This window comes from Capra hircus, chromosome 28 (genome assembly GCF_001704415.2).
Source record: "Capra hircus breed San Clemente chromosome 28, ASM170441v1, whole genome shotgun sequence".
In the NCBI taxonomy this organism is placed as follows: domain Eukaryota; kingdom Metazoa; phylum Chordata; class Mammalia; order Artiodactyla; family Bovidae; genus Capra; species Capra hircus.
In genome coordinates, this window is record NC_030835.1 from 22,205,537 (window position 1) to 22,230,365 (window position 24,829).

At 37.2% G+C, this 24,829-nt stretch overlaps 2 protein-coding genes across 3 annotated transcripts in view; one reads left to right on the plus strand and one right to left on the minus strand.

The window, feature by feature from the left end:
• The window catches only part of LRRTM3 (leucine rich repeat transmembrane neuronal 3), a 198,115-nt gene extending 175,327 nt beyond the window's left edge, over positions 1-22,788 (minus strand). Inside the window, exons 1-2 of the mRNA XM_005699091.3 lie at positions 22,239-22,788; positions 20,362-21,893 (exon numbers count right to left, since the gene is read on the minus strand). Coding sequence (XP_005699148.2) covers positions 20,362-21,893; positions 22,239-22,242 — 1,536 coding nt within the window. The 5' untranslated portion in view covers positions 22,243-22,788. The remainder of the gene's footprint in view (positions 1-20,361; positions 21,894-22,238) is intronic.
• Positions 1-24,829, plus strand: part of CTNNA3 (catenin alpha 3) — a 1,853,842-nt gene that overhangs the window by 770,794 nt on the left and 1,058,219 nt on the right. The gene's annotated exons all lie outside the window — the stretch shown is intronic.

Consider the following 24,829-nt stretch of genomic DNA (forward strand, 5'->3'; position numbering starts at 1 on the left):
TTTCTATGTTTCACTTTCCCTACCTTGGAATATGAATAAAGAACACTCATCCCACAGGCTTGTTGTAAGAATTATATTAGTAAGGGAAGCATTTAGCATATTGCCTCATAGTAAACCATTCAAAAGAGATAGTTTTGTGTTTTTGTACTTTTTTTTTTTGTAAGAAAATAGTAGGGAAAAAGCTGACAATGTCCTGTGGTAAATACTATGCAGCCGAGCAAAATGACTTGTATGTGAACAAGCGTCCTATCTAGTCAAACGGAAGCTTACATCCAGAGTTTACTGTGCAGTGACTGTAAGAGAAGTGCCCAGTCATACAAATCAGGATTCACATTCCAGCTGTGATTACACTTCAGTTTCTTTATCTATAAGATGGGTGAATAGCCAACTTACTGTACTGTGCAAAACCTCTGAAAGCTCCTTCCTTGGTCATCATTCAGAGCCCTCCAGGGCTGCGGTTCAATATATGCTTTGTATGTGGCAGTTAAGGCAGCTTGTAATTCAAGAGTGACTTTATAATTTATAGGATGACACTTCTATGTTCCCAGTGCTTATTTTGCCATGTAGGGTCATTCATGCTCAGTCACTCTGTTGTGAGTTTTTCCAGTTCGAGAATACTGGAGTGGGTTGCCAGTTCCTCCAGCAGGGGATCTTCCCAACCCAGGGATTGAACCCAGGTCTCCTGCATTGGCAGGTGGATTCTTTACCATTGAGTCAACTTGGAAGCCAGTCACATAACTGAAAATGGTAATCATTTGCTTAAAATACATGAAATATCTGAAGTGTTATTTTATGGTATGCACTGTATCCCAAACCTCTTATGACTGTTTTTGCAATGGTAAGGAGATCCAACCAGTCCATCCTAAAGGAGATCAGCCCTGGGTGTGCGTTGGAAGGACTGATGCTGAAGCTGAAGCTCCAGTACTTTGGCCACCTCATGCGAAGAGTTGACTCATTGGAAAAGACCCTGATGCTGGGAGGGATTGGGGGCAGGAGGAGAAGGGGACGACAGGATGAGATGGCCGGATGGCATCCGACTCGATGGGCGTGAGTTTGAGTGAACTCCGGGAGTTGGTGATGGACAGGGAGGCCTGGCATGCTGCGATTCATGGGGTTGCAGAGTCGGACACGACTGAGCAACTGAGAACTGAACTGAAGGGAATAAGAGCTTCTCAGGTGGCTCAGCAGTAAAGAATCCACCTGCCAATGCAGGAGATGATGATTTTATCCCTGGTGTGTGCTACAGTGCATGGTGTCACAGAAAAATTGGACACAAATTAGCAACTAAAGATCAACAACAAAGGGAATAACAATCTCTTGTTTGTTGTGAATAAAAATCACTAGAGTTTCAGCATGACTCGCACAAGTGTGCCATTAGTTCACTAGAGACAGTTATTAAGCATGGGTGTGTGTTCAGTCCCTCAGTGGTCTGACTCTTTGCGACCCTTTGGACTTTAGCCTGCCAGGGTCCTCTGTCCATGGAATTATTCAGGCAAAAATACTGGAGTGGGTTGCCATTTCCTCCTCTAGGGGATCTTTCTGACCCAGGGATTGAAACCATTTCTCTTGAGTCTCCTTCCCTGGAGGCAGATTCTTTACTGCTGAGCCATCAGGAAGTCTATTAAACATATACTATATCTTAAATCCTGCCTTAAGCCTGCTTGGACTATAAAACAAACAAACAAACAGAATACATGTTTAAGATACATTTTCCCCTCCCTGTAAAATTTTCCTGTAAGGATGATAATATATGGATATAACTAAATATAACACATTAGAAAATAATAATGACTATAGAAGTAGATAATTATAATGGTAATAATGATAATGATGTACAACTGAAGTTGAGGGAGAAAGAAAAATACTTTCAGCTATAATAATCAGAAAATAGTTCATGGAAGAATTGGATTATGGTGATAAAATATAAGATGAATTTGGCATAACAGAATGTTTCAAGCAGAAGGAAGATGTAAGCAAATCAGTGGTAGACTTTGAGGGAGATGTTGAAAGAATGGTAAATTGTGGTTTTGTTGGAACATAGTGGGATAAGGGTTACACAAGAGAAGCTGAAAGCGTAGGTTGAGCCCCAAATGAGCCTAGTCCTGAGGCGCTGTTAGAAGTTTCTGAGCTGTGATGTGACAAGTTCGCCATGCAGTGTCTGGTTTGGGGACTGACCTCTGATTGTGATCCACTCAGAAATCTAGTAAAATGCTTCTCCATTCCATAGTTTCAGTATCCATTCCTCCCTGCGTGCATTGTTAGCATCACAAAGTATTTGAGAGAGAGATCCTTTTACGTGTGTATTGGGCATGCAGGCCTTGTCAAGTTTGAGGCTGCCAAGTAACTGCCAAGTATAAACAAATAAAGATCATTTTTGTACATTATAAGCATTTGAAATATACATGGTGGTACTCTAGTCATGTTTAATTCTACAGTTGCTGCCAAACAAACAAACAAAAAATTTAACCTAACAGGTCCTAATTATTACATTGGATTTAGAAATTTTTAATTGGATGTAGTAATTGTTAAAGGGAATGTTTACCATGGAATGTTCAGGAATGATGGTTTCTAAACAAATTAATTTTTTAATTTGGAAAGATATATTTAAATAAATAATAAATTACATAAATATGACTATTCTATCAAAGCCTGGGATAAATTTATTCATATTTTTTTGTAAGACAATATGCTTTTTTCCAGTGTGTCATAATCAAATAGCTTTAACAGAAAGGAAAATATCCACAATTTTAATTTATCTGAACTGGAATTATTTGTTTGATCTAAAGATTAATACAGGCATTAAGAGATCCACATTTGACATGTTCTCCTCCCCATTTCACTGAGAACATTTCACTGGAATATGTATTGGACTATTTTGTGATACTATTTATAGATTATCACTGAATTTCTGGAAATTGTTTTGCTTAATTTAGATAGTGGGATCCTAGCAATGAAGGGAGTAAATAACAGGTTGTTATTTAATATTTTCATTATTGTCAGTTGGGGTCATTGCTTATGTGGATTACCAGTCAAGGGTAGAATACCCCATCATTGTGGTATTCTTCCTGTAGATATAAATATTAGAAAGAAAATGATCTATGCTGTAGCTTATGGTTAAACTCCATAAATTCATGACTCTTGGATAAATAATGCATTAATCAAATTTTCCCAAGTAGAACTCTGAGAGCCTTGAAAATAAAAATGGACCAGTAGTTGCAAAATATCACATAACAAATTTTATAACAGCTCTCTTGAAAACTAAATTCCATGTTTTCTCACAAGTACATTTATCTTTTATTCTGTTCTTGATCTAGATTTTTCCTAGATATTATCTGATTCTGTCCATTTCACCTGATGGAAAATACCTTCAGTCAATGTATTCAGCAAACCTTTATAAAAAACCTTTGTTGTGTAATGTGTTATACATCCTGTGCCTCAAAAATGAACTTCTCAGTCATTCTGTTGACAGCCAACCAGTGTGGTGTAATCTGAACACTGCTGGAAGAGCCTTCTGCCTAAAATACATATTCCTTAGTTGGCCAGCTTGGTCTAATGTCAGTGACTAAAAATTTCTCCTTAAGGGATAGCATATTTCATCAAATCAATCTATACTCTTCCTGAATTCATCAGGATTTTTAAAATTTCAAAGATGTGTAGACAGAGAATGAAAGGAAAAGATGGAACCAAGGGTGAGGAAGAGGTTAGTTGCTCAGTTGTGTCTGACTCTTTGTGACCTCATGGAATATAGCCCAACAGGCTCCTCTGTCCTTGGAATTGTCCAGGCAAGAATAATGGAGTGGGTTGCCACTTCCTTCTCCAAAGGATCAGGAAGTTATACCAAAAAGACAAGTTAAAAAGTTCTGAATACTTGTTAGAAATGTCTATCCCTTATTCCTTGGTATTTTTAGCAGGAGAGAGATGGGGGAAATGCAGGGGAGAGAAGGGGATGCTGTGGGCCAGATCAGTTGCATGAAGAAATAGAATGAATGTCCCTTCCCCCACGGGCTCTCGTAAAGAGAACACTGTGTGATGTAGTGAAAATGGTTTCAATAACCTCCTACTAGTAAAGACAGCATAGGATGCCAGTGTCCGTTTCCCAGAGTCCTTCAGTGTAAGGGAACTTATAGCATGAGTCAATAAATGTGGCTCTACCAGATTAGAGAGTAATCAGAAAATAATTGGGCCTCTGTGCACTGTCCTTAGGCCATACCTTAGAGAACTAACGATTTGGGCATTAACACCTTGGCGTGAAGTAGTTTCCAGTTGTTTTTTATACAGCTGCTAGACAGGAAGGCTTTCTAGGAGATTTGCTGGTATGGAGGGCTGAGTAGGAGATTCAGGGCTGAAAAGAAGGGCTACTGGGGGAAAAAAAAAAAGATTGCTTCAGTGTGCCCCTTAGAGCTGGTTCTGTCCATGACTAGACTTTAAAAGTGCAAAATAATTTGAGATTGCATTATATTTATCAATGTAAAAAAAAAAGAAAGAAAAAAAGACAAGAGAAAATTTTGTTGTTGTTTTTCAGTCGCTCAGTTGTATCTGATTCTTTGTCACCCCATGGACTGCAGCACACCAGGCTTCCCTGTCCTTCACTATCTCCAGGAGTTTGCTCAAATTCATGTCCACTGAGGAAATTTTTCACTTGCAATTCCTATCTCCCAGGATGTTCAAGGACTTCCCACTACAGGGATCCTTGGCCATTCTTTGCATAAAAAAAAAATCAATTCTGTGTGTGTAGGGTGGGGGAGGGGTTGGGGTGGAGGGACTAAGATTAGAAATCTGTAGGTCAAAACTACCCTTAATCATGTTTGGGAACGCATGTAAGAATTAAAGATTTTAAAATTAAAAATAAATAAATAAACAAAGATAATCTTAAAAAAAAAAAATATGGGTGAATACCATGGAAGAATGCCACCAGAAGCTGGATTCAAAAGAGAGTACGTTCTTGATGATTCCCTTTATAAAAAGTACCAAGACAGATAAGGCTACCATTTGCAGTTAGAGGCAGCACTAGTGGTTAACCTTTGGAAATAGATCTAGTGACTGGAGGAAACAGAGGGGCTTTTTGGAGTTCTGGGAATCTTCTATTTCTTGATCTAGCTACAGAGAACACAAGAGCTCAGTATCCATTGAGCTATACATTGATAATATGTGTACTTTTCTCTGTAAATATTATATGTCAAGCACAAATTTTGTTTAAGCTATAGAAATGTCTCCCACATAGTAGAATATTGCTAAACTAATTATGCCTCTGCCATCTTTTCTCATCTTCCCAGCACTCAGGAGAGAAATCAGTCACTATTTCCAAGGACCAAGGTAGTTAACATTGGGTTTCAACTCCCTCCCTTCTTCACTTTCTTTCAGTTTGCCCAACAGTCTTTTCACTCCCGTTGCACAGATGTACAAAACTGCATCTAAATAGCATGTTTAACAGTTAATGTCATTATCATCAAATAATACTTTATATTATTAAACAAAATATGTGTTTTTTTTTTTTTTCCAGTTCTGTGCTTATTGTTAACTGGAAGCCCATGCCAAAACTGAACAATAAAGTGGTAGAGAATCAGGGTCTAGATAGGTTTTTCAGGAGTTGTTTGGGGGGAAAAAATCAGAGTAGGAAAGAACATCTTGAAAGTCTGTCATAGAAAGATATACTATATTAGAATGGTATAGTCACTTTTTAACTTCAGACAGTAATTTCTTTCTTATATGCATTAAAGTGTAAAAAAGTCTAATAAGATTTTACACTTCAAAGTCATTAACTAACTGATTAACTAATGAATCTACATAACAGCTGTATGAGGTTTATGTTAAATATCTACCACTTCACAGATCTTGTGTCATTTAGAAACTCTTACAGCTCTTTTCATCTCTGCTCTTTTCAAAGTCTTTGAAAAGAACTAATTATTATCATGTCTCCAGTGAAGGTCATGCATCAGATTTCTCTCTTGAGAAGAGAAAGCTCAATGCTTTATGAAGAAGTGACTTTTCAAAACCAATCAAATAATTCAATGGCTTTCCTGGTGATATGAGTCCAAATTTCAAATATCCTTTCCCACTTGTTATATTTTGTTGGCTTTGAGGAAAAACAAAAATTCACTTGTATGCCTGCATGTAGTAGGTGCTCAGTAAATATCCATTGAAATTATTTTATTGTGACTTTTTGGATAAGTTGCTTTGAATAATTCAGTCATTATTTCATAGACTCAATTAGAGTTTTTGAAAACACAAATATTAATATTGTGTCCCTTTCTTCCAAACACCTAAATTATTTCCCAGTAGAAATGAATTTGCTATTAATTTATACAAACCATTTAATTGCTACAACAGTATGTTTCCTTCAGTACTGAGTGTGGGGGGATGTGGTATGTCCATGTTTGGGAGACAAAAATGAAAAGAAAGACACACAGATAGATGTTAGAGATATTTAAAGAGATATTTTGAAAAGCAATGGTCAGTTCTTCAAGTAACATTTATGAAAAGGAAATGATGCTGAATTATTAGAAAAAGACAATACTAATATCAAAAAATTTTATTCTGATGCTAAACAAAATTGTTATAGAACAAAGCTTAATATGGCAATTTCATTAGTGGATGTTAATAGAGGATTTTCAAATTTCTGGGGACTATTTGGGTTTGATTTAATTTGTTAATTAGGCTCTAGGAATATTTAATCATTTTCTGTAGATTGTGGACTTCTTAATTTAAATGGTTAATATGGGAACTTTGACTTTGCCATTCATATCAACTCACTGTGTTGCGAGGACAACTAGTGAAAGAGAGGAGAATGACTTTTATTGAGCACTTGCTTGCCCACAAACATGTCATCTCAATTTATCCTCAGTTGCCCTGAGATGTGAAGCCCTGTTCCCAGTTTACAGATGCGAAAACTGATTGGATGTCATGCTACTAGTCTAACTGATTCAAAGGCTGTAATATCTCCCCCATGCCAGGTTAAACGAAGTCTTCCATGAACCGATTTAATTTGAATACCTACAGGCCACATCTATCTTAAACTGGTTCTGCAGGTATTTATCTGGGCACACTGATGCACTGATTTAATAAAAACTTAGATATAAGAACCTTTTCTGTTTTTCGTTGTTGTTGCTGGCCCCCTCTTTCAGTCATACCCAGCTCACGCGGCTGGAATTCTGGCTGGCACAGGCAGTGCGGTCGAGGCTGCAGCTGTTCGCATCCCCTCCTCCCAAGCTCATCATGAGTTCTGCAAATGAGCCCTGCAGACTGGTATTGCGTTCTGCAGTTTATTTGACAAATAGCTTTTGTGGCCTTTGATTTTTCATATCACTCATAAATTCTGTCAACAGATGGGCTGTTAGTCAGATTCAAATTCCATACATTTGAAAGGATAGAGCTGAAGATTTCTGCATTGAAAGTGGACTCTACCCTAAAGATTTATTTGCAAATTTTACTGAAAACTGCTTTGAGAGGAACCTAAGATAGTCTCTTGGTGCTGCCTAACTGCAAATTCTTTCCATCCTTGCGCCATAAATCTTGATAATACGTCTTTTAAAATGTGCCTGAGAAATGTATTTCGTGTTTATAGCGCTGGATTTTTAGTGAGTCAAATTGTGCTCCGGCAGTATGTTTGCCTCTCCGCGTTCCGTGTGACACTGGAGGAAAATGGAGACTTCGGTCATTCAGCTGCAGGCTCTGAGAAAGCCTGTTGTAACTGTGCATTTTAATTAACCAAATCAGCTGAGGAAATGTTGTCTCTCAACTGTGGTGTAGCTGTCTGCCTTGTAAAGTACCTCCCTGGATAAACAGAGGACTTCTATTTCTTAAACTGCCTTTCCCCCATGGTCTTTAGGAGTGTTGGGTTTTTTCTTTTTTCTTAAATTACAGGTGGAGAAGGTTTAATTAACTCTAAAATGATTCTCCAGGAAACTCAGTTGCATTTTTTCAACACTTTGAGCTACAGTATAGTTACTGCAGGATGCGTGCTGTGATTGGAGCACAGAGAAACATTTATTAACCTAAATTTTGTTTTGTCATGTTACCAGAGATGGCATCTGCACTTGGGTACAGTTGAAATACAAATTTAAGATCAGATACTTAAAACAAAACAAAACAAAACAAAACAACTAATCAGTGGGCTGCTGTGAGCTGAACGAACAAAATGGGAATAATTTAACCACTGAGTATTTCTGCACAACACACTGCTGGATGTTAAACTGAGTTAAGTATGAGGAGACAGTTGTGGTTGAAAGAGTTATGTGCAAATTTGACCTCTGGAAATATAATTTGTGAGCCTGGTATTGAAAACTGCTGAATACATCCTGCTGCAAAACTTCTTGCCTATGTGATCGGTTATGGGTTAGTTAAACACTGAGTTCCTTCATTCAGCTATTAACCATGCAGAATATTTTGAACCTATAGATTAGTGATTTCAGAACAGTGGTTTTTCATGTCTTCAAACTATGTGCCATGGAGTCCAGGGCCCTCGACCTGATCTAGACCAAGCAGATTCCAGTACTGAAGATTAAAAGTAGAACAAGAACTCAACCGCTTCTTATATTTCTTTCTTTTAAACAATATTAGAAACAAAATTTTTTCTTTTTAAAATTAAACACACAGTATCTCTTAAGCAGGAGAGATAAAGGTTAGAGGTAAAAAATGATGGAAATGTTGGTAGTAAAAACCTGGAGTTGATAACTAATCGAGAGACTAAGGAATGTAGTCTTTGGGATTTACAAATATACACAGTTGATACTATGTATAAAATACACAGCTAATGAGAACTCACTATATAGTTCCAAGAACCTTACTCAGTGCTCTGTGGTGACCTAAATGGGAAGAAAATAGAAAACGTGGGGGGATATGTGCGTGCATGTAGCTGATTTACTTTGCTGTACGGTAGAAACTAACACATCATTGTAAAGCAACTATACCCTAATAAAAATTAATTTTAAAAAATCACTGAAAATACAATTAAATTAGCTTAGGGTTTCAAATAGAAGGTAAGAAAATGCACTGTGAAGTTCTCAAAAACCCTCATAGTTACAAGTTTTATGACTAAAGAAAGGTTTCATTTCAATTCTCTTAGTACATACATATGTTCCAAAAACGAATCTGTTTCGTTGATGGCAAAGATTACCATGGTCCAGAGACTGAGTGATACCTTACATGAAAAGAAATACCTGGATGTTCTGTTATAATAAATCTTCCCTGCCTTTATAATGACAATTAAAATGTGACTTAAAAGTATATTAGAGAGGGATATAATTTCTATTTCTGAAATTAAACTACAATTTACAAAATTATAGTTTTTCATTTCTAGAACTAAATAAAGCTGTTGAACACAAATAGATTTTTGACTCCCTTTTGAATTAAATTATTAGACTGTGTTATCTTAATTATTGTTTTCTAAAAGAAAAAAAGCCATTAGCATTAGTTAATTTTCCTATTAACCCCGTCAGAAGGTACATAGTCAAATAGTATAAATTGACTTATTGATAAAAGTTGGATAGAGGGAAAAATTGAAAGATATTTTAACTGGTGATGAGAGAGAGAAAAGAAACTCAGTGGAAAGGTGTAAGATGACGAACAGAAAGGAGGAAAGGAAACACCCATCAGCTGGCAGATGCTTCAGTCCTCCATAATCAGTTGTGCCTTCTGCCTAATCAGTGTTCAGGAGGTTAAAAACAAAAACTGAGCATTTCTAATTGTCAACTTCTAAGTATTTGATGTTCAGTCTTCAGTAGAATAGTTACTTTGAAAATGTGTATAATGAGTAAGCCGAAGACGTCTGACTTGGTCTCTGTGATAGTGTAGGGTAGTCACTTTATTTGGCAAGAGGACAGACCTTGGGACATGTCTAAGGCAGAAGCCTAGTGGCACTAGGCATGGGATCAGGAGACATCCACGCTAAAGAGAAAAGGACCTTTCCCAAGAAGTGGTGGATTTGGGCAGTCACAAGTATATGGCTTTTACAACAAAAGTTGACTATCCAACCTTCACTAAAATCAAGATATATTCATTCTTTGAATTAAATATTCTTTATTTGTCTCACAATACTTTTTAGCTCTTAGTCACTTTAACATACCAGCCAAAATGGTCATACTTTTGGCAACAATCAAAGAAAAATTGTTGTCAGATTATTTACAACATAGAAGCAATTTAAATCTAAGTATGAATCTTGAAAACCATATTTTTGTAAGAATAATTTTTGAAATCAACTGATAAATGAGAAGAGGTTAACAGGAGGACCTGAAAGGGAGAGGAAAGTCATTTCTCATAAAAGAAATAGCTTGCATAAAGGCATAAGATAGGAAAGCACAAAGGTCCGTATAGTCAAAGCTATGTTTTTTCCAATGGTCATGTATGGATGTGAGAGCTGGACCATACAGAAGGCTGAGCACTGAGGAATTGATGCTTTTGAACTATGGTGCTGGAGAAGACTCTTGAGAGTCCCTTGGATTTGCCAGGAGATTAAACTAGTCAATCCTAAAGGAAATCAACCCTGAATATTCACTGGAAGGACTGATGCTGAAGCTCCAATACTTTGGCCACCTGATGCTAAGAACTGACTCATTGGAAAAGACCCTGATTCTAGGAAAGGTTGAAGGCAAAAGGAGAAGAGGGCGGCAGAAGATAAGATGGCTAGATAGTATCATTGACTCAATGGACATGAATTTGAGCAAACTGGAAGACAGTGGGGGACAGGGGAGCCTGGTGTGCTGCAGTCCATGGGGTTACAAAGTTGCACACGACTTGGCAAGTGAACAGCAACAAGGAAAGCACATGCTACTTCAAGAACTGGCCAGTGTTAGGGCAAGGGGAATGGTGTGGGAATCAAGGTAAAGATGTCATTGGACTTTGATGGGAGATTAGGACTTAGGTTTTATATACCATGTTACTCTTCAGTATTAACTATATGCCCCTGAGGTTTTGGCAGTTAAGATTCTATTTCTTGAAAGTCGGCCAGATATGTTTTTTATTCCATACAAAAATAGATAGGGCTTCCATTGTGGCTCAGCTCGTAAAGAATCTGCCTGCAGTGTGGGATACCTGGGTTTGATCTCTGGGTTAGGGAGATCCCCTGGAGAAGGAAAGGCTGGGATCGCAAAGAGTTGGACATGACATAATGAAATACAGCTATTAAAGCATACTGTTGTACAGAAATTTTAAGCAATTTGAGCTAATGAAGTGAAGGAGTAGGTTACAGTTATGTGCCAAGCTTTATACTAAGTGATTTTTATCTAAGTCATCTCATTTAATCATCATAGGATCTTTGTGAGTATTAAATTAAATAATTAAATTTAATATATGCAGTGTGCCAAAACAAAGTACATAAAGATATTTAAGAAATGCTGATTCTTTGCCTTATTGTGACAATCCTGTTATTATTATATTATTTTATACATTTTCATTTTTGAGATGAAGAAGCTAATAGTCAATATTATGCAGTTATTAGGTCCCAGAACCAGTCAAACTGGTTCATCCTGGATTCATAGCCCAAGTTCTGTCTTGTATGTAGTATTGTCTCTGTAAGGAGAAAAATAAAGAGAATCCTGTGTATAATGGTAATTCACTGAGAAGATCTCTCAGACTATAGTTTACTGAATGAAACATGAGTTATTTGCCCTGCCTTGGTTCTTGTGGGAAGGCCCCACTTCATGTTTGAGAAAAATATAGTGATATCTACGAAGAATGATTTCAGAGGGGCTGGCAAAGCATCTTTACCCTCAGAAGCATAACCCCAGCTCTTAGTATATGACTTTGTTACCTTTAGCAAAAGGTTTTTTTTTTTTTTTTTTCTTTTAATCTCAATTAAAGTGTGAGTGTCCTTGGAAGGGCTAATGATACTAATCGAGATCTGAGGATATATTTTGAGTAAGGAGGACAAAACCGAGAGCCCTAGGTAGTCCTGGATGGAGGAATTTCAGTGTGCAAAATCCTAAGTGGAGGGAAGGTCTGGGAATGGGAGGCAGGGAAGATGGAAGGCAGACACCTCAGACTTGGCTAGATTGTACTCTAGGGACAAAGGCAGTCAGTTTGTCTGATCACTCCAATCACAAAAGTGATGAATTGCCCTGTGACTTTCTGACAGGTTCAAAATTTGAGCGGGGTTTCTAGCAAAGCCAGCAGTGTTATACATCAAGAGAACTGGGAAAAGATCTTCAGGCACAGAACAGAACAACTAAAGAACAAACAAAAGAAACCTCTGTGTTAGAAGTCAAAACGTTTCAGAATTGTGAAGTTTAAGTTTAAGAATACGGTGGTAAATGTGGAGAGTAAAACAGATGTCAGGAAAGTGAAATAAAGAATGTCCACTATTTACTATCACTGTTAAGATTAAGAAATACAGAACGTGAGCTTTGGACTCTATGTTTTGTCTGTCTTGGCCTCTCTTTTTTAATTTATAACTAGCATAACGCTTTTGCATTTCAGTGTGAACTAAGAGAGATCCCACACATCTCTGTGCGTTAGGCCATAAAAACAAGCAAGGTGGAGCCCATAGAAACATACATGGATTTTTACATTTTACTACTCAGTTCTCCCCATAAAAGTCCATAGGACTAAGTGCATGCTGCCTTTTAATGACATAAAATAGGCCAGAGTGGGTGCCACAGATGGGGAAGATGACTATACTGGCAGATTAGAATATAACTAGCAAATGGATATCCTAATGGTAACTTACTGGAATTCATTTTCTAATACAGGCTGGAGAAGTATACTTTGGTTTGAGAAGCCTTGTGTAGGTAGGGTGTGAATGATTTTAGGGCAGTCCTATAAAGAAGGGGCAAGATTTAGGATTAATGGGTGAAACTTGTCAAAGAAAAGAGTCAATATAGAGCCTCTGTTCTTAATTAAAAAACACATATATAAACGTTCCTGGCACATAATAAGTCAAGTATGTAAAAATATATGTACACATAAACAAATGTATGGTAAAATGTTAATAATCATAGGAAGGATAGGGATTCTTTTTTTTTTTTTTTTTTCCTAAGCATCTGAAAGAGTCCTAGCTTGGTGGAAAACACAAAATATATATGTAATAGGGCCTCTACCATATTAAATAGATCTTTAATTATTCCATTTAATTTAGTTCAGTTATGTTACCTAAACTTTCTTAGGATCAATGACAATACTCCAACGAAATATTTATAGCCTTTAACTTTGAAATTTCATATAAATTGTGCAGAATCCCTTTCATAAACCATTGAAAGACAAGCCAACACTGATCCTTAAGTGCCTGGTTAGCTTTCAGATTTCTTAGAGAGTTTATAGGAGCTTCCCTAGTGGCTCAGGTAGAGTCTGCCTGCAATGCAGGAGACCCAGGCTTACTGTTGTAAGTTATCCCAGGTTTATTAGAGACTTTAAAGTCACTCTACTACTTCAAGATCAATGTGGTACATTCTCTAAGTCTTCTTTAAACATTCTTGTAAGATGCTGGTTGATGGCATCAAAAAGGGGGTAAGCATACTTGTTCTTGCAGAGAGTATAACAGATCAATATTAAAGCTAAGAAGCCCTTTTTAACTACACATATGGACCCCCAATTTGAAGCCATGAAGTAAGCTACTTACTATACTATATAGCCTCACTATCTGAAGACATTATCTTTTTACCTCTGCTTCATCAATAAGTTTGAACCCCAAGAATGATGAATAAGGATTTATACTTAATTGAAATCCTTTTTTGCTCTTTACTGGCAAATGTATTTTATACCCTGAATAGATGTAATTAGTGCAATGAAGCTTTAACAGAAATTGCTCTTGCTAACTGTAGTCTTTGCCTTATCATTGTATTTGTGAGGCCCCCCAAATTTGCATTTCATCCCTGCAAAAGACAAAACTCTTGATTGTTGGTAGGTGGTTTTGAATGATGACATGAGTTGAGTATTCTCATGGATAAAGTCCTATATTTTGTTTCTAGGAGTCAGTTAATTAAAAAGAAAAACAGCATAGCTCAGCTGGTAAAGAATCCACCTGCAATGCAGAAGCCCCTGGTTTGATTCCTGGGTCAGGAAGATCTGCTGGAGAAGGGATAGGCTACCCACTCCCGTATTCTTGGGCTTCCCTGTGGCTCAGCTGGTAAAGAATCCACCCGCAGTGAGGAAGACCTGGGTTCCATCCCTGGGTTGGGAACATCCCCTGGAGAAAGGAAAGGCTACCCACTCCAGTATTCTGGCCTAGAGAATTCCATGAACTGTATAGTCCATGGGGTCCCAAAGAGCTGGACTTGACTGAGTGACCTTCACTTTCACTTGCAAGATGTAGTACCTTGCCAGATTGGTAATTAAACTATATTTCTTCTTTCTTCTACTGATAATCAGAAGGCACTGTAGAGGTGGTTTGTAAGCTGTAGACGAAAGGGAAAAGGTCAGCCAGACTTACATTTTGCTTTATGGTCTAATTTTTAAATTGAAGATACGATGCTCCTTTGAGTAAGTTGACTAATTGTGTTGATTTATATGAACGAAGACTTTTTTGTGTTATATAGGAAGTAGGGAATAATGTAAAAGTGGGAGAAAGGAATAGACTTTTTTTTTTTTTTCCTGGAGCAGGGGAAATGAGAGTCCCTGAAAGTAAAGTATAAAGAATTGTCAAGAAAGTTAACAAATTTCATTACAACATTTTCTGGATAGGTTAAGCCAGAAGCTCCTTTTCCTTTTTTTTTTTCAATAAAATGGATTGTTTCTGCTTGGTCTTAGCTCTTGTTCTCTCTGTGTTCCTTAAATTCTCCTTACATATTCAAGATACCCAACTCAAGCACATATGCCAATAGTTCTATGAAGGTAGAGTTGCATACAACTTCAAGATGTGGTTTTTTTTTTTTTTCCATTGAAAAACCACCATCCTCTCTCTATTCTCGAAAGATTTCACAGAAAAAGATTTCATAGACACTCAGCTGTCAGGGAGGAGGAACAGTTCTCTACTTAAATTATAAGAAGTTTGGGAATACATCTGCTGCCTCATACTTGGTAAGAAATGCTTCATTCAGTAGAGAAAGATTTTTGATTACATTGGTCATTTGTTTTTTGATGAAAAGAAAGCCCAGAAAGAGTACTCTTAAGGTTTTAATTTTTCATCAATGAATAAGTTATTACTCATAAAAAGTCTTTGTATTTTTATGCTACTTTTTTAATCTGGTGATTTTCAATAGCAATAACGAATAGATTAAAGCCAATAGTAATTGCTATACTGGAAGGAAATTTTGGATACTCTTTCATTGGGGGGAAAATAAAACAGTATATGTCGTGTAATTAATACCTAGAATATGTGCTAACCCCATGTAACATGTTAGAAGCAATTACTTTTTGCTCAATAATGATCAATAAGATACATTTGTAAAGTGTGAAGTCATTAAGGGCTCAAAATAGTGCTCCTGAAGAGGGGAATAGGGCAAGTAACATAAGTAACCCAAAAGCTTTTGTTGTCATGACATTTTGGGGGACAAAATTAGAATTTTGATTTAGTTGGATAACCTTTTGATTCACTGTTCTCTGGTTGGTATCTGTTTATGTTTATTGTATATTATGGTCATTATTAATAACTCATAGACTTAGATAACATTGAGTGGAAGAAACTTCTTTATGGAAAATAAAGATCAAAGACAAATTAAGTTCTAGACTCATGGCCAAGTCTCAGAATTCATATTAATGTAAATGGACTTTGGTTTCTGTTACACAGAGATTAGTAATGTCTTTCTAGCCCAGGCCAAACACAGAACACCTGCAAACATAGCTGATCACCTTAATAAATGCTCTTTGAAAATAGTAAGTAGATGACATTGTAGAGTTTACAAAGTATTGCTCACGTTTTGTCCTCCCAATAACCATATGAAGTCAATAATGTTTGCCCGTTTTACAGATGGGAAACATCAAGTTCAGAAAAGCTAAGGGATTTCCCCAGGATTACCTGATTTGCAAATGTCAGAGAAATTTGAATTTAAGGCCCATACAGTGCTCTGTTATATATGGCTGTGATATTTTCCTTAAATCAAAAGAATCATAAACTCTTTTCATGCAATTATCTCTGTAGTATTTCTACTGTATTCTCCTGACTATAAAATCACTGATGATTTTGGGGAGTAGGCAAAAGTGGGTCTAATTCTATAGGCAATTATGGTTAGCTTCCAGAAACTCTGACTTTCACCGTGTTATTTTATTAGTTCTCAAGAGTCATTTAATACAGCCTATTTAGCTTCCATTAGTTCTGTTTTTCTTATGACATTTGTAATTAAAATTCACTGATATTATTTTTCACGTTAATAGTTTCTTCCAGCTGCCTCTAATTTTTAACATAGGTAGCTAACAGAATGCAAGTATAGAAAAACTCTATGGGTTTGCTACAGATCCAGATTCTAGTGAGAATCCAGGGGAGAGGGAATAAAAGAAGCATCGCTGTTTCTGAATTTTTCATTTCTCATGGCTCAGTTCTCATTTGTCATGTCTGGAACTCATTTTGTCTTAGTCTTCATAGCCTGATGCTTGTTTCTGATGCTGGTCTAATCCACACTTTAAATAAACTATTTAAGTTCTCTTCTTGGTAAATGTCAAGGGAAGAGAAGATACTTCATGCACCTTCAGCATCCTAAAATCCTTGCCAGTTCTACAAATTTGACTCTGCATTCTCCTTCCCCAGAAGGAGAGCATAATTTCATTATCTATGAATCATCTCCCCTTAGACTGTAACATCATTGTCAGAGAGCCTAATAGAACCAGTGTTCAGCTGACTGAAAAGGGAGAGAGAGGGAGAGAGCACTGGGGCAAAGAACAGGTCACTGCCCTGATCAACAAACTGAAGCATTCTAGAGCCGGAAGGGGAGGCCTCCCTTATTCCACAGCTCAGATACTCCTGCCTGGTAAATAACTGATCCTGGTTCTTTCAATATTAATATTGAAATTTGTTTTCCCCAACCTAAATTACATTATATTTTAGTATTCTGCCTATGTAAAAACTCTCACCTAATGATATTTGTCCAATGCCAATGATTTTAAATACTTTAAAGTATTTCTTATCTATTTTTTGTTATGTTATTACTTGCTCTTCATCTTAGGACACTTATTTCTAGCCCTTAGTTCCAATTCAGTAGCCTCTGGGCATTACTAAGTCAATATACAAAATGTAACTTCAAAATGTTACCCTATAACTATGTTTCCAAGGGGGAGGAATTAAATAAAAGTAAAATCTGATTCATGGATCAAAAACTATATGTTGAAAAACCACACTTACATAGGAATTTAGGATGAAAACGAATAGAATGTTTGAATAGCTGTGGTTAGTCTAACCAGCCACTGGAGGTCACTGCTGCTCCACAGAAATACAATTTATTGCCTTCCTGTCTGGTTAGGTAGTTGGTTCACCAAATTAAGTCTTAAAAAAAAGGTTTAAATTATTTGAAAAGATGTAATGTCAACATCTTTAGAAAATATAAACTAATTTAAAAGGAATATTTCTTGGATAAGTATTGCTCAGAAGACTGTGACACTTGGAATATATTTCCTCCACGCTGCGGTAGGACTATGTGTACTGGGACTCATAAAAATTAGAAAAAAACCCCATACTTTTCAAAGACTGAACTGTATTTCCTCTCTCTCTGGTAAGGCATTCAAAGACTGAATCCATTCTGGATTGACGTGTCTCTGTTGTATAGTTCAACAGGTCAGGCTGTTTATTTAACTGTTGTCTAGTTGGACACAACATAAATTTGGGACAGAAAATGAAATATCAACTAATATGCACTGAGTTTAAAATACTTGTGAAAATAGATTTATGGTTTGCAGTCCAAAATTTGCCGTGGGGTGGGTGTGAAGACGACTTTTGAGCAGAACATTTACCAGTCAGTTTTGTTAAATTTGTAGTGGTGAACTAGTAATTGTCTAACCTACAAGAATTAGATACTGAGAACTAGAGATGCTTCATTCCCAAAGAGAGGAAAAAGAATTTTTTTAATAATTTCATGTCCTGAATCAAAATTACTTTTACAATCTAAGGAATTTTATTTTGGTTCTTATCTAGTATTAAATTTATATATAGCTAAAGTTAAGCATTAAAAAATGACCAGCCTTCAAATTTTGGTTATTCATGTAACCTTAACACACCAAGTGGTTTTGAATTTTAGAAACACTTTTAAAACAACAAGCATATTTTATATATACTAGCAGTACCACAGCATTGAGAATTTTCAAAAATTTCAAAATATAAAGATAAATATACATTGCCTAAATTTATTTGGTACCCATGACAAATGAGGCAGAAGTTCAAGTCAAAGAATAGAAAGGGGCTTTTTCACTTTAACACTGCATTTAATTAATACAATCATCTTTAGTACAGGTAAAAATGAGGCTGACCAAAGAAAATTTCTTTTTTTTAGATGAAATATGTATTTACTGACATTTTATGAAAAATGTAAAATTACAACTTCAGTGAAAAACATCACAGTAGGTTCAGTCATCCAGTTGTTCATAGTACTGTGAGGAATTATCTGCATTATTAATCAATTGGGAATCTGGGACTATTTGCAATTAATAAATGTATGTCTAATAGTTATCCATGGACAAATATATTATAGCTATGATGCTTCTCTGAACTGGTATCTATTAAGATTTAATCAAAATCAAAGTACCTTGAAAAATCTACTTTAGATGTTCCTTTTTCCTTATTGCTTATAAAAGTATGATTTTTATAATCTGGCTTCTTTGCAATTATATCTCATGGTGACTTGCCTAGATTTTTCCTCTCAGCATATGAAAAGCCTCCAGACTATATAAAAATGCTGGTAAAAATAGCCATTTACTTTTTCTTTTTTTTTTTGCTGCAGTGATTCTGTTTTGAAAGAACAGGGGCATGGTTAAAGATATAAGGCTTGACAAGTCAAATTAAATGAAACAGGCTCAGTGTTGCAATTTGTGATTTTCGCTCCTATAATGGAATTGTTCATTTTAGAGAATGAAAAGCAGACTAAAGACATTTTTCTAAAATCGAAATGAACTGTAGTCAAAGTTACTTAAATACAGAAGCTATGATATTTGTGCTGCAGTCAATAAACTTTCACCATCGACATAAACACATGCATGCAGCTTGCATATGGCCAGCAGGGTCTGTACAGAATCATACTGATGAATGGAATTCACAATAGAGATGAACATGGGGACACTGTAACATCAGCACTGTAACATCAACAATAGAGAGGCCAAAGACAGCTGACATGGGGTTGGTCTTTTTTCTTGTAAGATTTATTTTATCTGATTAAGGTGTTGTCAAAACTATCCTTTTCAATGGGTGGTGGAAATTGAGTCTTAAAATGTGTTCTCTACGCCTCTGAATGAAATGTCAGTCAGCAGGGGACTGGCATGTGTGCGGGGCATAGAGTGAAACACAACAGGACAGCCTGACAAATCCCAAACAGAACAGACTGAGCTCATGATTCCACTCCCCACATTAGGGTCCTAAGAGAGCTGCAAAGAGAAATTCTGGTGAGCTTCTAACCACATGCGTTTAGCAAGCTGCATTCTCATTTGCAAGCCTCATCTCTGAAAACTTAAGGTGAGGATGTGCGGAAAAATCTGCCTCCTCAAATTTGCCTCTTGCCTATTTTATTTATTTATTCATTCACTCATTTTGGATATGTGGAGGCTAAAAGAAACTGACAGTGAAACCTCTACTGTGATTTTTACAGAGATGGATTTCAGAGATAAGGCTTCAAGTCTAAACTTTGTGTTTTTACTGTCTCCTCACATTTTGCAGTCATCTACTTGCAACAATTTAACCCTTCCACAGTTTTCCTCAGGCTTGCTTTATTGTAATTCAAACACCTCTGAAAACTGCTTCTGGTGCTGCTTTAACAGAGCACCATCTTTCATTATTTTCCTGCAATTTTCTTTTTAAGCTAGGTGTTGTTTTAAGACTGCCCCTAAATGTTCTTATAATCAAGTCATCTCCTAGAATCAGTTTCAGCTCCAAGTACCTGGGATCATTCAGGTTTTCCTTGATTTACCAATGAACTGCAAACCTTCTAAAACTGTAAATTTGGTCCTACTAGACGGAGAGTAACAGCAGATGTGAGGGATCACTTATGAAAGAAGTTTTATCTTAAAACAAGTGTGACATTAATGGAATCAATAAAAGGTTGTACACAATAGGCATTATATTAAACCAGAATTCAAGCTTCACATTGATTGTGGTATTTAAATTTCAGTGGATTAACTATGTAGGAAAGGAAAATGACCCGTATTATGAATGCACTAAAACAGACGGGAAGGAAGGACTTTGCCAGCAGAGGGAGAGGGAGAGGGATGGGGAGAGGGGCACCACGTTCCCTTTATAGTCACCAGAGTTCAATAAAGCACCACTTATTTCCCAGCTTTTAAGAGCGCTTTTATCACAATGGTTCATACCTCACACTCCCTGGAGCCTGATTTGCTATAGGTGCAGGGTCCCGTCCCATTCAGCAGCATCTCGCTGGTCTCCGTGTTGGTAGGTTTATAATCTACGTAAAATTCCTGGGTGCTGGGAGTCATTTGCTTTAGGGACTGTCTTTTCTTTTTCCTGTGCCTTCTCATGAGGGAGCGCTGCTGCAGCTGCTTCATGCTGGCAGGATACCGCTTCCACGACACATAGATAACAAGCAGGATGACAAGCACAGACAGGAAAAGGGCCACGCTCCCTGCGATGATTTTATGAAAAGAGATGTGCTCAGTGTCAGCATCAGTCTCTGGGCCAGGCTCCGTGGCTCCCACCGTGGGGGGCAGAGGGGGTTTGCTTTCATGCTTCGGCCTGGGGAGCTTGGGCTTAAACGTTGGCTTTGGGAGCGCCCTGGCCAGATCAAACCTCTCGGTGGTACTTCTGCCACAGATGCTGTAGTTCTTCACTGCATCAATCACATTCACTCCTTGCAGCTCTTTGGGACTGGCACAGATAATTGTATTCTCTCTCAGTCCTTTAAAACTTTTCAGCCAGTTTACCAGGGAACAGATATTTCTGCTGCATTCCCATATATTCCCGGCAAGACTGATGTCATTGAGGGATATCCAAGAATCCAAAATCTCTTGACCAATAAATGTGAGCTTGTTGGAATCCAGGTTGAGGCGCTGCAGATTTGGGACACACTGGAAAACACTAGGTCCACTAAAAGCTTCGATCTCATTGCCTGATAAATCAAGCCTTTGTAATGAGCTCCAGGTCCAGGACATGGTCTGTCCTATGACACTGATTTTATTCCACTGCAAGTAAAGGTTCTGAAGGCTCACCAACCTTGGAAAAAGGGCCAGATTGAGCTTAGAAAATTGATTGTGCTCCAGGTGAAGTTCTTTGAGTCTGATCATACCAGCAAAGACATTCCTGGCTAAACTTCGGATCCGGTTATATCCCAGGTCCAAAAGTTCCAGGTTGCGGCAGTCTTGGAATATTCGCACTGGGATGGTTCTCAGGGAGTTAGACCGTAAATGTAAACTCAGCAGCTTTCGCAAACCCCGAAACTGTTCAGATCCCAGAGAATGCAGCTGATTGTAGGACAGATCCAAGTTCCGTAAATTTGTCACAGGTCTGAAGGTATTGTTGAGAAAATAGGAGATTCTGTTGGAACTCAGAATCAACTCTTTGAGTCTGCGTATTCCATTAAAAGCATTCTCATCAATATTGCTGATATGGTTATGGTCAAGGTACAGCCAGGTGAGCTGGTTGAGCCCTTTGAATTGATTATACTTAAGTTTTTGAAGGCTGTTATAGCGAAGGGACAAACCTAAGCAACCAGCAGATATACTTGAGGGTATCTCCTGTAATTTCTGAGATTCACAATATACCATTTTGCCTTCACACCTACAGCCCTTGGGGCATCCTCGTTCAGCAGAAGAAAGCATTGTCAGTAAGACAGTGGGGGCTATAACCAGTGCTACAGCTGATCCGCTCAGTAGCCTAATTACATTGAAACCTGGAAATAAAAACAACTTAGAAAAGTTATCCCCCCAAAAGAGAATTAATGTATTTTTTTAATCAAGCAAAAATAAGTATATATTTTCTTTTTTAGAAATTTAAATGTCTAGAGCAATATTTAACATCAAATATCATCTCCTTATCATTTAAAGAGAATTCTTTAGGCTTTTTTTTTTTAATAGTTAAGCAAGGAAACATGTTCACTAAGCAGTTGAATTTATAGTCTTAGAGCAGAACAAGGTAATCTCTACAATAATTAAGGCAGAATTAATATACAGACTAGTGGATTTTTTTGTTTTTGTTTTTTTTTTAAGAAGAAAAGAAGAAAAATGACAAAACATACCCATCCTTTGTATTGTTCAAAGGTCGTCCTTAGGTCTTTTGCTTTGGCTTAGGGGGCCACTTGCATGACAGCCCCTGTCAGCTGCTCTGTAGTGAGTCAGGGCTCGCTGACACCCAGGAAGAAAAATTGGACCCCTTGGGAGATGGACCGATTTTGGAACATTATTCTTTGCCAGCCACGCAGAACACTCCAAGAACAAATAAATCCCAACACCGCATTCGCAGCAGAACATCAAAATCTTCCTAGGTAATAGGATCTTCATGGATATTACGTTTTTGCATCTTTACAGTTTTTTTTTGGTGGGGGGAGGTGGTGTAAAAAAAAAAAAAAAAGCTTCTACAATTTCTTCTTATCAGAAAGCAAGATGTATTCCTTCAGGCAACATGAAGCTACCTGAGCTGCCACATCTGTATTCCATAGCCCAGCATTTCTGGTGGCGAGCACCCAGTTCAGCCACAGAGCTGCGTTGGAGCCCAGAAGGCAGGAGAGCCCCGTATCGCGCACACGCTCAGCTCACTTCTGCAGACTGTCATTCTGAAAGCTGCTCAGACTGTTGCTTTGGTTTCAGTGAATGCAGTCTTATGTAAAGCTGCCCCCAGTGGTGAAGAACATTATGGGCATGTGCAGAAATGTCTCTCTTTTATCTTGCAAATGAGCAGGCTCTCTGCTGGAAAATGAATGATTCTTTTGGGTGGCTCAATAGGAACTGAATGGTCACCGTAATCAATAACTAGCAACATTTTCTGTAATTTCCAAGTCTTGTTTTACAATTTGGCAACGTCTTTATTGTCTGCATCCACTTAATCGCTAAACATGTGCTGCCCAGAGTTTTTCTGGAGCTGGACATGAAGTTCACAGACCGAATGTCAATTTTTCTTAACCTCAACGTAGGCTTGGAACTGAAATTTATAAAATGAATTATTGAGCTTTTCACAGAGAAGCATTAACTGCCTGCCCATTTGACCTCTTGGAGTCACAATGATTATATTATACAAGATGTCTCAGGATGCTAGCACACGTACATTTTGGAACAGAGAGGATAACTAATGACATATAAAGTAATGTGTCCAATAACCTTTCTGGTTTTCCCACAAAAGACATAATTGATTTAATTGTTTATGACCTGGTTTATTGTTTTTGTTGCTGTCATTTTATCTTTTTTTTAGTTAGAAGAGAAATAAGCCATGTTTAGTGTGAGTACAAGAATCAAGAGAGCATTTGGTTCAGTTTGTTGATGCTGCTGGTATTTATTACACTAATATTTATTGAGCCATTTCTAAGACAGCGTTTCAATGGGCTATCTTACTCTATCTGGAAACAATATTATGATGTAGATCCCATTATACCTTTCATTTTAAAGATGAGGAGACTGAGACTGGGAAAGGTACCTTGCTCAAGGTCATATGATAAGTGGTAGGACTGAGATTCAGAACCATCTCTCTCTTACACTTGAACCTCTAACCACTAGATGATCCTGTTTGAACAGCATTGTTATCGACGCTTTAAAATGAGTCAAATGAAAATTAGCCTGATTAAGTCATTTTGGCAAAGAAGCTGTAATGAAATAAAATTCTTGATTTCTACAACAGGTTTGCATAAACTTCTTTGATAGGAGTCTTCTAATAAGTATTCTAAAAACTAAAGAGGAAAGGCGTAGTCTAGTGATTAAGAGGATGAATTTTTGCACCTAAGTTCAAATCCTGACTGTATTTTATCGGCTCTGTAACGTTGACTATGTTTATCATCCTTTCTATGCATTAGTTTTGTCTTCTACAAAATGGGCATCATAACAAAATTCCATTTAATAGAGAGTTTGAGAATTAAGTCATCTCCATATCTGTAGAGTATGGAGATGACATAATCTTAGACTAGTATGTGGCACTTAAAAAGCCTGTGTTAACTGTTATTTGAATAATATCAACTTTCCTATACTTGCTGCTATTGCATGTTATTTAGTATTGAATAGTGACTGTCATTAACTCACAAAGAACTATTTCACTGAATATTTTTTGTATTGTTTATAATGGGTTTCTGAGATGCTCTCAGTCTTGCCTTCTTTGATGAGAAGTGTTCATAAATCTCCGTGGACCCTGTGGGAGAGGGAGAGGGTGGGATGATTTGGGAGAATAGCATTGAAACATGTATAATATCATATAAGAAACGAATCGCCAGTCTAGGTTCAATGCAGGATACGGGATGCTTGGGGCTGGTGCACTGGGATGACCCAGAGAGATGGGGAGGGAGGTGGGAGGGGGGTTCAGGATTGGGAACACGTGTACACCCGTGGTGGATTCATGTTGATGTATGGCAAAACCAATACAGTATTGTAAAATAAAGTAAAAAAAAAAATTGTAAAAAAAAAAATGAATATTTAAAGTGGACCGTAACTCATAAATAATGTTTGATTTTCTTCAACAGAGCAGAATATGGTAACATCTGCCCCACTGAGAAAACCATTTTGTTTAAAAATAAGTGGTAATTTAATTTTTTCTTTTTAAGTTTTCCTTGCTAGTCTTTGTTAGGTGAATTGACTGTGGAAAATCATGGAAAGCTTTCATATTTTCAAAGGATGAGAGGCTCGGTAACAGTTA